This window comes from Gopherus evgoodei, chromosome 7 (assembly GCF_007399415.2).
Source record: "Gopherus evgoodei ecotype Sinaloan lineage chromosome 7, rGopEvg1_v1.p, whole genome shotgun sequence".
In the NCBI taxonomy this organism is placed as follows: Eukaryota; Metazoa; Chordata; order Testudines; family Testudinidae; genus Gopherus; species Gopherus evgoodei.
The window spans coordinates 19,246,629-19,262,926 of NC_044328.1; the positions used below are offsets into that span (position 1 = coordinate 19,246,629).

Sequence of the window (16,298 nt, forward strand, 5' to 3'; positions counted from 1 at the left end):
ATGAGGAATAGCCATTGGGCCAGAGGGATGCAATAACTTTAGTGCCTGGTAATTAGGGCACTCACATAGGATGTGGGAGACCCAAGTTCAAGTCCCAGCTCAATTGACTATTTAAAGCTATTTATAAACTGCTTCAACAGGACAGACTGAGACACCCACACCAGAGCATCTCATGGCCCAGTGGCTAGGCCACTCTCCTGCAGCGTGGGAGAAAAGTTCTGATACCTTCTCCACATCAGGGAGAGTGAGGAATTGAACTGGGGTCTCCCACATCCCATTTGCGTGGCCTAACCAGTAGGCTAAAAGTTATAAGGAGAGCACCATCACCCCACTTCCTCTTCCTCACTCACCTCTTCTTGTTTTGTGGACAATATCTCAGTCCTGACAAAAATTTGTTTGTCCTAAACTATTTGTTGAATTTGTATCAAATTTTTGAGTTTTGTTCAGCTGAAAAATGCCTTTTTTGCAAACAGTTTATTTGCCAGAAAAATATTCAGAGGCATAGTAAACACTGAATCAATGGGACAACCTGAGGAGTGAAAGACTACTTTCACATGAGTAAGAGCATGTCTGCACTTTAAGAACTTAAGCGAAGATGCCCTTACATCAGTGAGATAGCTTCTTCCATTAGCATAGTTAATCCACCTCCGTCAGAGGCTGTAGCTATGTCAAGAGGAGAAGCTCTCCCACCAACATAGTGCAGTCTACACCGGGAATTAGGTCAGCATAACTATGTTGGAGTGTGAATTTTGCGCATCCTTGAGCAATGTAGTTATACCAACAAAAGTCTGCAGTGTAGACTTGGCCAAAGAATGGCAGAATCTAGTCTATCGTGATATAAAGCTTGATTAATAAAAAAAATAAAAACCTTCATTTAAAAACTCCATTTCCTAATCCAAATAAAAATATGAAGCAAATTAAAAAAACTTTAATTTCAATATTGTCTTCCCTCTTCTAAATTTAATTCTATATTTTTCATCTACATGGAAATTTTATAGCTGCTTGAATACTAGTAGACAATATTGAGAATGTTCAGAACTTAAGCTAAATCTCGAGTAACTACATACAGGGATTTTCCCCCTACAAGCTTCTCCCTCATCAAAATTAAACAAGAAACTCTTGCTTAACATCTTCAGTATAAGATTTGGTTTGAAATACAGTACACATGCTCAAATGTAAGAACAAATATCAGTTATTACTAACTGAAGATCAGAAATGTTCTCCTCTTACCTTAATGCAGAGTAGACTCCCAAAGATAGGAAGGTATAGTCAGGATCATAGTACAGATACACAGAGGACACACAGTATGGAAGAACATCAATTACACCCACAGCAATTATCTTCCCTTCTAGCCAATACTGCTGGTGAAAAGAACCATAACCACAATCAGGACCGCTGGGAGGATTCTCTGCCTAAGGGAAACAAAAAAAGTGGATAACTAGTGATTAAACAAGTTTTCTGTATAAACACTGAAAAAAGATAGCAGAGAGCAACACACACACTGAGATCTTATTCCACAATACAAGGGATGGAGAGACAATTTGAAGACCCTCCACTTCCATGCTACGTATGTTCCCTATCACTATTAAACAATAATGCTATGTGAAGTATCCATGAATACCTAAAATCTTGAAGTATCAAAATCAAATAAGATGGACAATCAATTCCTGTTTCGAAAAACATGCATTTCACAGAGTTAGCTTTATAGCTTGCAGGATGGTGTCAATGCATGGTTCTCTCTACAGTCATGATCATTAGTCAAAACTTTGTGTACCAAACATCAGAAAAGGGATTCTGCTGAAATTATGAGCACTCAAAATTATCTTTTTTTTTCCCCAGATTGTTATAAGTGCAATTTAAAGCAGGTTGCAAACGATGCTTTTCCCTGATATGGCCAGGAGTCTTTTCCTACTTCTACCTTTATAAGGGACATGCCACCAAAGGTGTGTGTCATTTAATATAGGTATTAAATATTTAAATGGTATTTATAAATGCTTTATATTTCTTCCACTCATTAATATCCTCTTGTTGATCTGTTAAGAATTTATTTTCTAAAAATTATATGTAAGATCAGGGTGCTGAAGAACCAAATTTAAGCTCTGTAGTCTTGTATAGCGTGTAACAGAAGACTGCAGATAATTCTTGTTGGACTAAGCACTTAGAACTGTAAGCAATGTTTTTAGTTTATTAGCAATGGGGAGCAAGAAAAAGCAGGAACGGTCTGTTTTGACTCTTTTCCCTTCAAAGAAAGTGTGCACTCTTATCTTAACACCATGCATTGTTAAATGAAACAAATAGTTATGAAGGATCTGAATACATGTAATGATTCTTGTGCAATATATAAAGGATCTAACCTTAATTTTTAAAGCCACCTTTTAGATTTAGTAGGTCCTACAGAGATCAAAGAATGTGTCAGAAAAAGCTATGATATAGGAGCACATCCTTGAGCTAATGATGTTATGTTAGTTTTGCAGAGTTGCTGGAAAGAGATTAGATTTATCCCTCCATATCTGCTTTATGATTATTGGAACACATCCATTTTTTGTATAACAAGAACCTCACGTGTAATCTTGTTCAGATGGGGAAAAAACCCAACATACACCTCTACCTCGATATAACGCGACACGATATAACACGAATTCGGATATAACGCTGTAAAGCAGTGCTCGGGGGGAGAGGGGGGAGCTGTGCACTCCGGTGGATCAAAGCAAGTTCGATATAACGCTGTTTCACCTATAACACGGTAAAATATTTTGGCTTCTGAGGAAAGCATTATATCGAGGTAGAGGTGTAGTTCTCTTCTGATCAGTTGCTGGTATAAATTACCAATTTCAATAATACAAACTGACTCAAGGATTCAATAGTGTAATCATGTAGCATAGCACAGAGTGCTATATTAATATGAACAATTCTGTCTAAATGTGTAGGTTTGAGGGTTTTTTTATTATTATTCTTAAAATTAATTTTGGGACTTATTTTTTGCTTCTCCCATTTTGGAAAAGTCAAAAATGTTCAGAAGTAGGACTCTGAGGAGCTCATCTCAAGGCTTGTCTACAGTGCCCCATTGTTCAGTCTACAGAGGAATAAACAGCAGTGTGCACCAAAGGGCTGTTCTATAACTCCCCTGTGTGGACACTGAGTGCAGAATTAAATGGTATCTTGTTCGCATTAATACAGTTAGAGCAGTGGTTCTCAAACTTTTGTATTGGTGACCCCTTTCACACTGCAAGCCTCTGAGTGGACCCCCCCCCCTTATAAATTAAAAAAAAATGTTTTTATATATTTAACACCATTATAAATGCTAGATGCAAAGCAGAGCCTGGGTGGAGGCTGACAGCTCATGACCCCCATATAATAACCTCAGAATGCCCTGAGGAGTCCACCCCCAGTTTGAGAACTCCTGAGTTAGAGACAGTGTAGCCATAGTCTCAGATTCCCACATGTTGTTAAACACATATATATTTCCCCTAGAGGAAGGCTGGATGCAGGTCCAACACTGACTCATGCATTTATTTACCAAAGAGTGTTGCTAACTAGGTTGTTAAATGCATACATGAATATATTGCACAATATGGATTACTGTTACTATGAGAACCTTAATTATTACTTCGTACTCTCTTCCTTTTGTGTATACCTTACTGTCAATAAGACTGCTACACCATTTCAATATAATATTTGCATTTTAAAATGCTTTCTGTATTTTATCAAGGGTTTCCATTGTAAAATTATTTTCAAGAAAAAGTGCCAAGTTCATTGAAACACGAAGTTTGAAGATGAGTACTCTGGTTTGTAGGGTTCAAAAAACAAACAGGAAAACAATCTTGGCAATGTGCTCTTATATATAATATTAGAGTACAATACTTAAACTCTAGTAACACTTTTTGCTTTACTACAAATTGTCAGGATTTCTGAGGATATAATTTATGGTTTTATGACAAGAATATTTTGAATATGGTCCCAGATCAACCCAGAACTAACTGCAATGCAGGACAAGATTTTGTTCATGCCTCTTCATTTAATATATTACTTTCAGAATATGGTTATTGGAAGAAAAGTGTGAGGAGAAGGGAAGAACACAATACAGACCAATCCTGTCCCATGCTTATAACAAAACTGATTAACAAGACAATTCTGTAACTTCTGAAGAGGCTAAGCAGTCCACATTGTACTGTTGCTACAGTTAAAATCACTATCCTTTAAAACAGTGAACGCTGAAATACCTTGAGACTGTATTTAACTAAGCAATGGGAGAGAGGGTGTAGATTCTAAACAATGGATGCTATTCTCATTCTTTAAAAAAAAAAAAAACAGCACAAGAGGACAAAGACATACCTCAATATCAGAAAGGTAACAATATACAGAAAACATTCAATGTTGACGGTTCCACAATCACTCCAAACCTACCAAATGATACAGAATTGCACATTTCTTCTAAGCTGACTTAGGCCATGTCTACATCTAAAATTTTGGAGCGCTGGTTGTTACAGCTGTATTAGTACAGCTGTATAGGGCCAGCGCTGCAGAGTGGCCACACTTACAGCAACCAGCGCTGCAAGTGGTGTTAGATGTGGCCACACTGCAGCGCTGTTGGGCGGCTTCAAGGGGGGTTCGGGGAACGCGAGAGCAAACCGGGAAAGGAGACCAGCTTCGCTGCGGTTTGCTCTCGCGTTCCCGGAACCACCCAGCAAACCTCAGGGAAGGAGACCTGCTTGCTCGGGGTTCGGGGAACGCGAGAGCAAGCCGGGGAAGGAGACCAGCTTGATTACCAGAGGCTTCCTCAGGTATGCTGGGATACCTGCTTATTCCACGGAGGTCAAGAAAAGCGCTGGTAAGTGTCTATACTTGATTACCAGCGCTGGATCACCAGCGCTGGATCCTCTACACCCGAGACAAAACGGGAGTACGGCCAGCGCTGCAAACAGGGAGTTGAAGCGCTGGTGGTGCCCTGCAGATGTGTACACCTCCTAAGTTGCAGCGCTGTAACTCCCTCACCAGCGCTGCAACTTTCTGATGTAGACAAGCCCAGAGAGACCAAGATCTCATGCCCAGATATATACAGCAGTATTAGAAAAACTCCATATCCCACACTGCCAAATACAAGTTGGGGACTTGTCTACACAAACATTTAGTTCATGAAAAGTTGGGGTGAGCATTTACCCCACAATAGCCTGCCGTGCAGTAACTGTTCATGGGAACCCTGCTGATGTACATTAACACTTCCTTAGTGGGCTTTAATCCACTCCCATTTCAAAGCAGGGCAGATCAAAGTGTAATAATGAACTGTTAAATGCACATCAACAAGGTCCACCTGAACAGGCAGTTGCAACAGGCTGATGTGGGGTAGATTCACACCCCGGCTTGCTGCAAACTAAACGCTAATGTACCCAAGTCCATATTGTCACCACAGGACATGCAGAAATCATCTCTAATCACACAACATGCAGTACTCGAGTCTCATAAGCTATGATGCAAGACGCAGTTCTACTCTATGATCTATGTAGACATGGCACCCAATTCCCTTCAAGTTTTCTCCCTATATGTCTTGAGCCATGTATATGCTCTAATAACAGAGTCTGAAAGCCCATGCTCCCTCAGTGACTTAAGTGCAAACCTAAAATTATGTCTAGTTACAGCAATTGCTTTCAGTGCATCTTCACATGTCTAACTGAGGGCACAGAAAGAGACAGATGGCTATTCATTCTTTAGTCCCATCCAAAATTACCTTATTGGTCACTTGTGCTGTTTCAGCCAAACACATTTTTTTACTTTTAAATGGAGCAAATGTGATGTGGTTCCATTGAGACACAACAAACATGTTACCCTATTGTGACGGTGCCCCCCCTCATAAGGCTTTATGGCATATGCTTATGATTGCACGTGTGACATAACTAGAATATGTTTTAGGCTACATATGCCATGTAACACATCTATGTAAAGGTTATGATCTACTGAATGTATTCATCCTGTTTGTATGCATGTATCATTTTTGTATTTGAAGTTATGAATATTGGCTGTGTACTGGCTTGATTTTAACTAGCCTAGTAGAGCATTTGGTAAGCTTCTTGAGAAAAGTGCAAATCAAGAGCCCAGTCAAAAACCACTTAAGCCAACAATGAACTTGAAGATGCCAATCCACATCTGAGCCTTCCCAGGAATGTGGCTTGGCTGGTAAAAACTGAGTCATGCATGGATGTGTGACTTGCCCATGTGACTCCAAAACTCCATCTTGGAGTTGGATGTTGCATAGGAGGGGATCTCCATCCACAAGAGAAAATCTATTTAAACCCCTGGGAGGTTTACCATTCATTTGGATATCATCTGGCTAAAGAGAGCCTCTCCACCCCCAAGGATACCTGAAAGGAACTGGAACAAAGGATATTAATAGGTCAGCACATGACTGTTTCTAGAACCATCCTATCATGTATCTGAAGATAATTGAAGATTACGCTTAAACAACTCTTGTACAAATGCAATATAGGATACTATCTGCTTACTTTAACGTCTAGAAGCATATATATATATACACACACACACAAATACATGGTTTTCCTTTCATAGAATCATAGAATATTATGGTTGGAAGGGACCTCAGAAGGTCATCTAGTCCAATCCCCCTGCTCAAAGAAGGACCAATCCCCAGACAGATTTTTACCCTAGTTCCCTAAATGGCCCCCTCAAGGACTGAACTCACAACCTTGGGTTTAGCAGGCCAATGCTCAAACAACTGAGCTATTCCTCCTCTCCCTTGTGTAATATTTAGGCATTCCAAGTTTTCAGAAAAATGAAATGTATTTTTACATAGAGGGAATAGAGGGAGTACTATTTTGTGAAGTCAGGAATCCTGACTTCTATTCCAAGGACCAAAAGTGATTCGTTATGTGACTTTGGCCAGAGAAATTCCGTCTCTCAGTTTCTCTCTGTTTAAAATTGGTACAATATTGTTCTCAGACAGGTATTGAGAGGCTTAATGTTTACAGTAATTTAGAGGATTCAGAGTAAGTAGTGGAGAATCTCAAACTGTAAAGCATTTGTTGCAGAAGAATCTTCAGAGCTGATCTTTTTTCTCTGCTCTGTAGGGAGAGGGCAGGTCAGAGTGGTTGGCTGTAGGGATATAATTTATTGTTGTTGTGTGTTTGTACAGGCAGTCTAGTATGCAGATTAGGTAAGTATCTAAAGCCAGAGACTGGTTCTTTAAACTAAGAAGAAAATCATCTTCTAATTTAAAATGTATTGCACAACTAATTTTGGCATGCCATTTTCTTTACCATCTAGTTCCCTTTAATCCTGAATTCCGCAGTGTTCAACTTAATTATCCATCCTGTCATGTTTTTCACTGCACAAGTTCTTTACAAAGAACTGCTTTTTACTCAATAAATCTGATATTACTTTCTATTGCCAACTGTTTTACATTACAACAACAGAAGGTGGGTTTAAGTGAAGAATTTTTAGACCATAGCCTAGACTGAATAGACGATGGGCAGTTGAACTTATTCTGATAGGTACCACATGTTAAAAATTAGTCACATGAGCAAAAATAATTTCAACTGACTTGTTCGAACAATTCACTCACTTTTACCAAACAAGTAATCCCAATGAGAAAGACCATTCAAGTACTGTTTACAATATGACCATTTATAAAAGGCACAAGAGAAAGTATCTGGCTATAGTCATTACAAACTAAATGCATTGAACCAGAACTAAGATTGGAGTACACAAGCAAGATTCAAATCTTATTTATGAAAGCTGCATGCCCTACATCTATATTTTCAAAATATTCCTCCATTTAAAAAAAAATTATATGAAATAACCTTGTCAAAATTAAAGCTCTAAACGGAACAATTTCAAGACTTTACGGCCTAAAACTCAGATATTTCTCCTTGCACAGATTTCACCAATTGCTTTTGCAACCAATAACTACAATGCGGTATTCCTAACACTAAGTAGGACAGCTTGTACATCAATAGAAAATGTGGACCTTAAACTATAGTGCATATACACAGACTTGTTTCTATTCAGATATATCAGTTATGTTTTTCATTATATAAACTATTTGTTCATGCAGCAGCTACTCAAAAGACAAAAAACCTTGATTTTTGCATTTTAAAAGAATCATTTAAAGTAAATAAATTCAGAACATTAAAACCGTAATCATATGTCAGAGTTATTTCTATATTAGATCTAATGATTAATTCTTCATTAGGGATTATTTTCACACATACATTCCAAGAGAAAGCAACACTACCTTAAGCACCAGCTCCTCATGCGGACCAAGCACTTTCTGCAAGCAGTCAAGGGTCAGTTTAGCCATTATTTCAAGTTAAAACAAAACTGAAACTGCTCTAATTTGTGCCTGCTGTTATGTTGCACTGCTCCAGCATTGTCAGAGCATCATGCTCTTGCCCCTTGCATGTACTCAGAATGCACATCACCCTGGCAACAGATGTTGATCAGGCCCTCGGCAAGAAGACATGGACTGAAATATACTCATTATATTAAGAGCAATATATTCTTCTATTTTCATCTCATTCCACCAACAGAGGTGCAATAGAGGTGCACTTCTATTTGAAGAGTCACATCCTAGTACCTTAAATCTAGCAGAAAATGCTGTATTATGCTTTTGCATTACATAGCTTCACAAACAAGTACTTGTGTTTCTTGTAAATTAAACTGCTTCTGATTTCTTCACATGTTAAAAAGTCAATCTCTGTGAAACAGTGAAGCTGGAAGAGTAAGCTTTTATCCACATGCAAAAAGAGTCTAAACTTAAATATCTGAAGTTAAAAACTGTCCAACCTCATTTGTTGAACTTTCAGAAAAAAGTATATAGAATTACAAGCAGCACAGAGTATACAGAACGACATTTCAGCTAACGTGCAGTTGTTTTGTGAAGTAAAAGAATGCCTGTGTGTGCGCAGATGGCAGTGAGTAGGGGGAGAAAAGGCCTGTAATGTCATCTCAACCAAAATGAATCAATGAACCTCCGCAAAAGAAGCACCTTAAGTATTCCCATTATTAATTCCCACCAATTCAATTATTGTAAAATATTATGAACAAATTGTATTTTACAATGAATGTATTACAGGCATGCCAATAATTCCAGAAGAGAGTTCTGGAATCTATGTTATATTAAACAAAACCTCACCGAATAAAGTTTTATTTTACACATTTTCCTTTCATGCAAAGTAATCTTTTGTAACATATTATTCCCCACGCTCCCCAATATCTTAGTGAATGCTCATCTCCATTGAACTTGAGGTCTTACTTGTATGAAATTCCATCTAGTGGCTTTTGAGGTACAACAGATCTAGGATACAAAGTCAATGTGAAATATTGATCTGTCCCTCAAGAAATGGGTGCACAGCACCTTGCACTATTAAAGTGTCCTTTTGGTATTCGCTATGTTAAGTACACCATAATTGACACCAGGTGGTTAAGACATACCATACAGGGCTCACCTCATCTACCAGAAACACTGCACCCTAACTCTTATTCCACAAAAACTCTGAGTTATTCTGATTACTACAGAAAGTACCATGGCTTCTAAGATTAATGAGTCAAGAAATGCAAGGTCAAAAGCACTCTGTGGAAACAGTCTGACATTAGAAATAGTATTCCCTTAGTAAAGCAGTTTAAAATATTTATGCCTTCAGGGTTTTAAAGAGAGGGTGTCCAAAGACAGCATGGTCCAAGTGAAAAATAATAAGAGTTTTAAAAGCTAACTGTGTTTTTTCCTCATTTAATAAATTACATTAAAAAGAAAAATACTAGAGGGGAAAAAAAAAAAAAAGCTAAACCTCAAGCTGAGAGACAGAATCACAACACAACTAGGTATGCTGTGATTAAGGGCTATACAATATTATTAAAACCCCAGGCCCTCACAAGTCTGAGGCAAATGACCTTGAATGCTACCTTTTCTTCAAACAAGACCTAATATTTGGGTTATTTTTATTATGGTATTTCAAAGGCGATGGGCATGATTCAACCCTAGGTTAGCAGAATAAGGTACAAACTGTTGGGTGGCCTGGCTCCGGGGCCATCTGGTATAGCAGGAACTGCTGGTATCTTGTACCATCCCAAGCCTTCAGACACCCACCCCCTCACAGGGTGCTGTACCCTGAGTTAACAGACACTGACTCACAGAAAGCAGCATAGTTTATAATTGAACAATTCATGTCTCACCACTAGCCATTCATTAACCTGTGCTAATATATCCTTATTTTATTATCTAGTGGAATACATTTGACAGTTTTGTTTGCTGTTTTTTAGCACAGGAAATAATGAGAAAGAAAAAAGATAAAATTCAGTAATTATTTAGTTTGAATAGATTAGTTGAATATATTTTTTAAAATATATCACATTTTAATTTAAAAAACAGGCAGGGAAAAGGGTAAAACAGTCCCAGGAAGTTTTTTTTTTGTAAGTTAAACATAAGGAAAGAGGCAGAATGATAGAAATAAGAATGTCCTGTATGTTCTGCAGCAAATCTCTAAGTGTGAACAACTTTTACATTCACAGGGAGATCAACTAAATAATTTAAATCCCCAAACACAACAGTGTGGGATATCTGAATATATCACACCATGCTCCCAATCAACAAGATGAAGTTTTATACAAGAATAAGGTAAATTAGTTTCTCTCCCCCTCCCCTCAAGGGTTGAGGCTACCAGGTCACAAATGCTAATATTAGGTATCAATATAATCAATATGAAAAAAATCAATGATTCATTGGTGTGAGAATGATAAAGATTTACTGATATGGGTGCAGTCAAAAATATAGATTTAAGAACTAAAACCAGGACCAAAATAAAGATAAACTAGTTAATATCATGTCAAAAAAGTACAATAAAACATATTTTGTTACATGTTAATTCCCTTTAACATCATATTCAACTAGCTACCAATTCTATTAACACCAGAGGATTTGATTCCACTTTGACATCATACCATACTGGCTATACATTTTTACATCTCAATGTTGTATCATTAGTGCTTTAAATCATATTTAATATTAACTTTTATCATATAATATATTGTATTGACCATAAGTCCAGTAACACAGTGGAACATGTTTATAGCAAATTGTTACATTCAAACTTCACGTATTGTAGTCAATGTCCCAGATTGCTTTAATGCATGTCAGTCACTTTCACTTTTCTTATAGAAGCTTTATTTTATTTATTATTATTAATTTGTACTACCAGGGCACTTAGGAGTAATGGTCCAGGACCCCACTGTGCAAGGCACTGTACATAAACAAAACAAAAAGATGGTTCCTGCCCCAAAGAACTTACGATCAAGGTAACTGTGTAATTTTTACTCCTATATAGTCTGGTCACTACCTATTCCTGCTGTATCTTGGAATACAGCAATTATCACTTACCAGATGGAATGTAACAACTGTAACAATTAAGGGGATCATATACTTTCTCTCTCTTCTGCTTTGGATGTAAAGAAGAAGATGGTAAGACAAGTCTATACTGCCCATAAAGGGAAAGGAAAGGAGGAAATCTCTGGCTTCTAGATACAGTTTTCCCTGTGGTCAGTGAAATTAGGCTTTCAAAATGCTTCCCCAGTATTCTATGCACCTAGCAGCTCGCCACGCTCCTGGGGGTCCTAGAGGGAATCTTTTGCCAGGTGTGCCCTCACTTTTTATTGGAACTCTGCTGATGCTGGAGTTAATTGTGTGAGGTTCCTGCACGCTATCACACTAACATTATGCCAGTTTACTAGTCAGACTGAATTACAGTATGTGGTCATTTTTAATTTCTTCAGTTTTGGTGGCTTTGAACAGTCATGCTCACTTCTTCGGTTGATGCAGCGTAAGCTATATATTTTCAACAAAGAGGACACTGATAAAAGCAGCTCCTGGAATATATTTGAAAAATGTAAATCTTTGCTGTTTTTCTTGTAGCTGGTAATAATTCTCTATACCCAAAAGGAAATAAATGGGGAATGACTTCACAGTTTGGCCAAATATTTTTATTTCCTGTTTCTCATAAAATAAACAACTGAACTAAATTTCAGGACTCATATGAATCCTTATAGGCGTCAACACTGCTACAAGCTTTAAACTGATTTTTAATTAGCTATGATAACTAAGCCTTATAGTACCACAATTTTAATAAAGCAAACTCGCTGCAGTATGTTGCAATTATTGGATGAAAACTAGGCATACAATCTACCTCAGGTTTGCTTGACAATGAAGAAACTATTTTCTCTAAACAACTTCAATAAATGTATATTCAAATTTTTTTACATGAACAGTATTGCATAAATTGTAGTTTTCATTATGAAATTAAACAATTATTCACACTGTTCTAGGAAAAAAGAGAACTAAAATAAAGTAAATGGTGAAGATTAATAATGGATGTCACCCTAATCATAATGGGGGAAAATATTGGTGTCTTAAATATTCCAACACTGGATATTTTTGTTGTAACTACATAGGGTTTCTGTTTCGTTTGAAAAGAGTTTCCTAATTTGTAAGCTCTTACTATTAGTGTATCTGAAAAGTAATTGGGATTGTTAGTAGTATATAAATGGTGTATCCAACTTCAAAGGGAAAATGAAAAACAAGCAAGACATGCAGCTTGTAGTCATGCACTTTGTCATGTGATCCTGACAGATCTCACAGGCTAAACTGGGTTGGGAAAAGGAGATAGCGGGGCCCTGATCCTGCAAACACTTGCACATATACTTAACTTAATGCACTCTGAAAATCTCATTGGAATCAATGGGACCACTCACAACGCAAAAAATTACTCAGGAATTTACATCTTTGCAGGATTAGGGCCTTGGATGGGAAACTGATTATAAAATCTTTGTACCAAAAAGCATTGTACCCAACAGCTCTGAAGTGAGGATTTTATATGCTAATGTTCATAATCTCTAGCACAGAGGTGGGCAAATACGGTCCACTCTCGGCTGGCCCCAGCACCCCCCCCTGCTGTCCCTCCTACCCCGCAGCCTCAGCTCGTCATGCTGGCAGCGTGGAGGTGTGGCTGGCTCCGGCCGGGAGGCGCAGCTCAGGGGCAGATTTACAAGTAAATACAGGGTGCCCTGGCACAGGGCCCCTCAACAGGGGGCCCCAGGGCTGGGCACTCGGGCAGCTCAGCACTGGAGCACCCCTCACAGGGAGGGAGGGGCTACACTGTGGGGGCAGGGGCGCAGGCGGGCGGTGCAGGTGGGAGGAACGTGGGGAACGCAGCCGGGGGAATCAGAAGGAGCACCGGGTGGCCGTACAGCTGGCCGGAGAGAAGCGGTGCTTTGAAGGGGAAACTGCTGCTTCTCTCGGGCTGCCCCTGCTCCTCCTGAGTCCTCCGCCCATGTTCACAGGGCCATATTCCAAAAGGGGCTGGGGGGGGATGGAGGGAGCCCCAGGGGGGCAGTTAGGGGCAGGGGGTCCCAGGAGGAGGTGCTCAAGGGGCGCTCAGGGGACAAGGAGCAGGGGGAGTTGGATGGGTTGGGTGATCTGAGGGGGGCAGTCAGGGGGCGGGAGGGGGCATGGGTTAGGCTGTTTGGGGGGGCACAGCCTTCCTTACCTGACCCTCCATACCGTTTCGCAACCCCAATGTGGCCCTCAGGCCAAAAAGTTTGCCTATCCCTGCTCTAGCATTTTGAATGTGCCCTAGTTTTAAAATACTTATAGCAGAAGAGTGTAAGGCTATGGTATAGCGGGGTCATCACCCTGCTCCAGCCCTGAAGGACTTAAAAACAGCCCTGGGAAAGGGCTGTCCCGGGGCGCCAATAGGAAAAGGCTGAGAGGCAGCCAATCAGGACCATGCTGGGCCCTGTAAAAGAGCTGAAGGACCAGAAGGCAATGGAGTCTTGCTCCGGCCTTGGAGGGAGACAGGCTTGGCTGCCTGGGGACAGTGTACTGGACAGAGCAATACTGGGAAGCTCCAGCCTGTCAACTCCCCAGGCTGAGGCCTTGGGTCAAGGCCTAAACAGGTACTGGGGCTGCAGGGATGTAGCCCGGGATTAGGCAGAGGCAGCTGGTCCAACCTCCTTGCCAATGATGAGTGGCCATTAAAGACTGCAGTCTACCCCAGTGAGCAGGGGCTAGATGATGACTGGCAGTAGCCACTGAGGCAAAGTGGGGTTAGAGAGTTGGGAATTCCAAAGGGAGGGCAGACCCAGAGAGCAGAGGTATTACTGGGGCAAAACCCCAAGGTAAAGGGCACCGGGGTCCGGGAAGGACTCAGGGCCAGCAGCAGGCGAGACACCTGGCCAGCAGAGGACACTCCGAGGCTGAAAAAAGCTAATTCCCAGACAACCAGCAGGAGGCACCACATCAGTGAGTCATCTCTTCGCTACATGAGTTATATACTTATGAAAGTTTTTTTTATAACGAGTGATTTGAGTTCATTTTGGAACACTAAATTTCCCTGAATTTGTCCAACACAGTTCAAATATCTGTCTAACATAGATCAAACTGCTGGTCTTTAATCAAGAAAGTTGTCTGAATGTTCTGTAATAACATTCCTATTAGTTTTATAGCTGAAGTTTATAGATCAAATTATTACAGGCCTGTTGCATCTTACGTGCATTTAACACGCGCGATTTCAGCTTTACACGGTCAGTAAAAACAAAAAAAAAACAAAAAAAAACAATTTAAATATTGTACCTGCAGTGCGGGCGATTCTGCCCGCCATTCAACTCAATGTAATTTTGACTATACGCAGTTTTCGCTTTATGCGCTAACCACGGAATGGAACCTCCACGTAAGATGAGACTCGCCTGTACTTACTTTTTAATTTGATTTCTCTTGCCTAGGTTGGAACAAAAACAGAAAAGGAAATATCCTTCCTGAGGCAAAATTTCAAAGCTACCTTCAGAAGAAAACAAGGTAGTTGTCCAAATATCCTCATATCTTGTTTTTAAGGTTCCTTACACAAGTATAACTCTCTCCTCCATACAGGAGGTAGAAGTAATAGCCATTAGAAACTCACTTTAATAGATAGAAACTTAAGGATGAAGATTCAAAGGGAAAGAGACAAGGTTCTCACAACCTTTGAAGGACTAAGGCTCCCCACTGAAAGAAGTAGCCTAACCTGGGGTCTAAGGTAAGTGACTGGCTTAAGTAATCTATGGAAATGCTACAAAATTTTGACAAGATTCTAGTAATGAATCTTAATGGAACTAGGATACTGATTTATCAGACTCCTCTTGTAAGAACGCCTAGGAACAGGCATAAATTCAAAGAAACTGCCTGGTGACACCTTGTCACGGTTGATTCACAGTGAAAACTGTAGAAAGCTGGCTGACGACATCATCAGTGTCCAAAGGTGTCTGGTGCAGAGCCTGCTTTTGCATTTGCTTCTGTTGTCTTGAGAGTTATGACCCTGGCTACTCCCTTCAATTTTTCTCTTGCCCCAGCCTACATGGCTTGAGCAAGGGGGCTCTGTATCGGCTCTGGACCTCCCGAGGAAGGGGACGCCTCACTTCTTTACAGTTCTGCATCCAGGGGCACTTGGAAGAAGTGAGGTCCCAACTAGGCCCCATCTTTCCCTCTGCTTCTCAACGCTGCAATATCTTCTGAGGCTACTTCTGTTTTCATTTCATCTTGTCCTTTTACAGAGGCTTGTATGATCCTACTCAGTTTATTCTGCAAGATTCTCATATATCTTTTTTAAGCAGATAGAATGACATCAAAGGTCTAATCCATTGGTTGCTCTAGTTACAATGTATTTAATTCAGAGTGGTAGCCATGTTAGTCTGTATCAGCAAAAAGAACAAGGAGTACTTGTGGCACCTTAGAGACTAACACATTTATTTAGGCATAAGCTTTCATGGGCTAAAACCCATGAAACCCACTGCATGCAGTGGAAAATACAATAGGAAGATACATATACACATTGAACATGAAAAAATGGGGGTTGCCAAACAACTCTAACAAGACTAATCAATTAAGGTAGGCTATTATCAGCAGTAGAAAAACAAATGTTAGTGATAATCAGGATGGCCCATTTCAAACAGTTGACAAGAAGATATTAATAACAGTAGGAGAAAAAATTGCATGGGGAAATAGTTTTTACTTTGTGTAATGACCCATCCACTCCCAGTCTTTATTCAAGCCTAATTTAATGGTGTTCAGTTTGCAAATTAATTCCAGTTCTGCAGTTTCTCACTGGAGTCTGTTTTTGAAGTTTTTTTGTTGAAGACTTGTGACTTTTAGATCTGTAACGGAGTGACCAGGGAGGTTGAAGTGTTCTCTGACTGGTTTTTGAATGTTATAATTCTTCATGTCTGATTTGTGTCCATTTATTCTTTTACATAGAGACTGTCCAGTTTGGCCA

At 39.6% G+C, this 16,298-nt stretch overlaps 1 protein-coding gene across 11 annotated transcripts in view; it reads right to left on the reverse strand.

The window, feature by feature from the left end:
• The window catches only part of ATE1 (arginyltransferase 1), a 185,817-nt gene that overhangs the window by 101,623 nt on the left and 67,896 nt on the right, over positions 1-16,298 (reverse strand). For all 11 annotated transcript variants that reach the window (XM_030571238.1, XM_030571237.1, XM_030571236.1 and 8 more), the window contains one exon: positions 1,231-1,412. In XM_030571238.1, the coding sequence (XP_030427098.1) occupies positions 1,231-1,412 (182 nt within the window). The remainder of the gene's footprint in view (positions 1-1,230; positions 1,413-16,298) is intronic.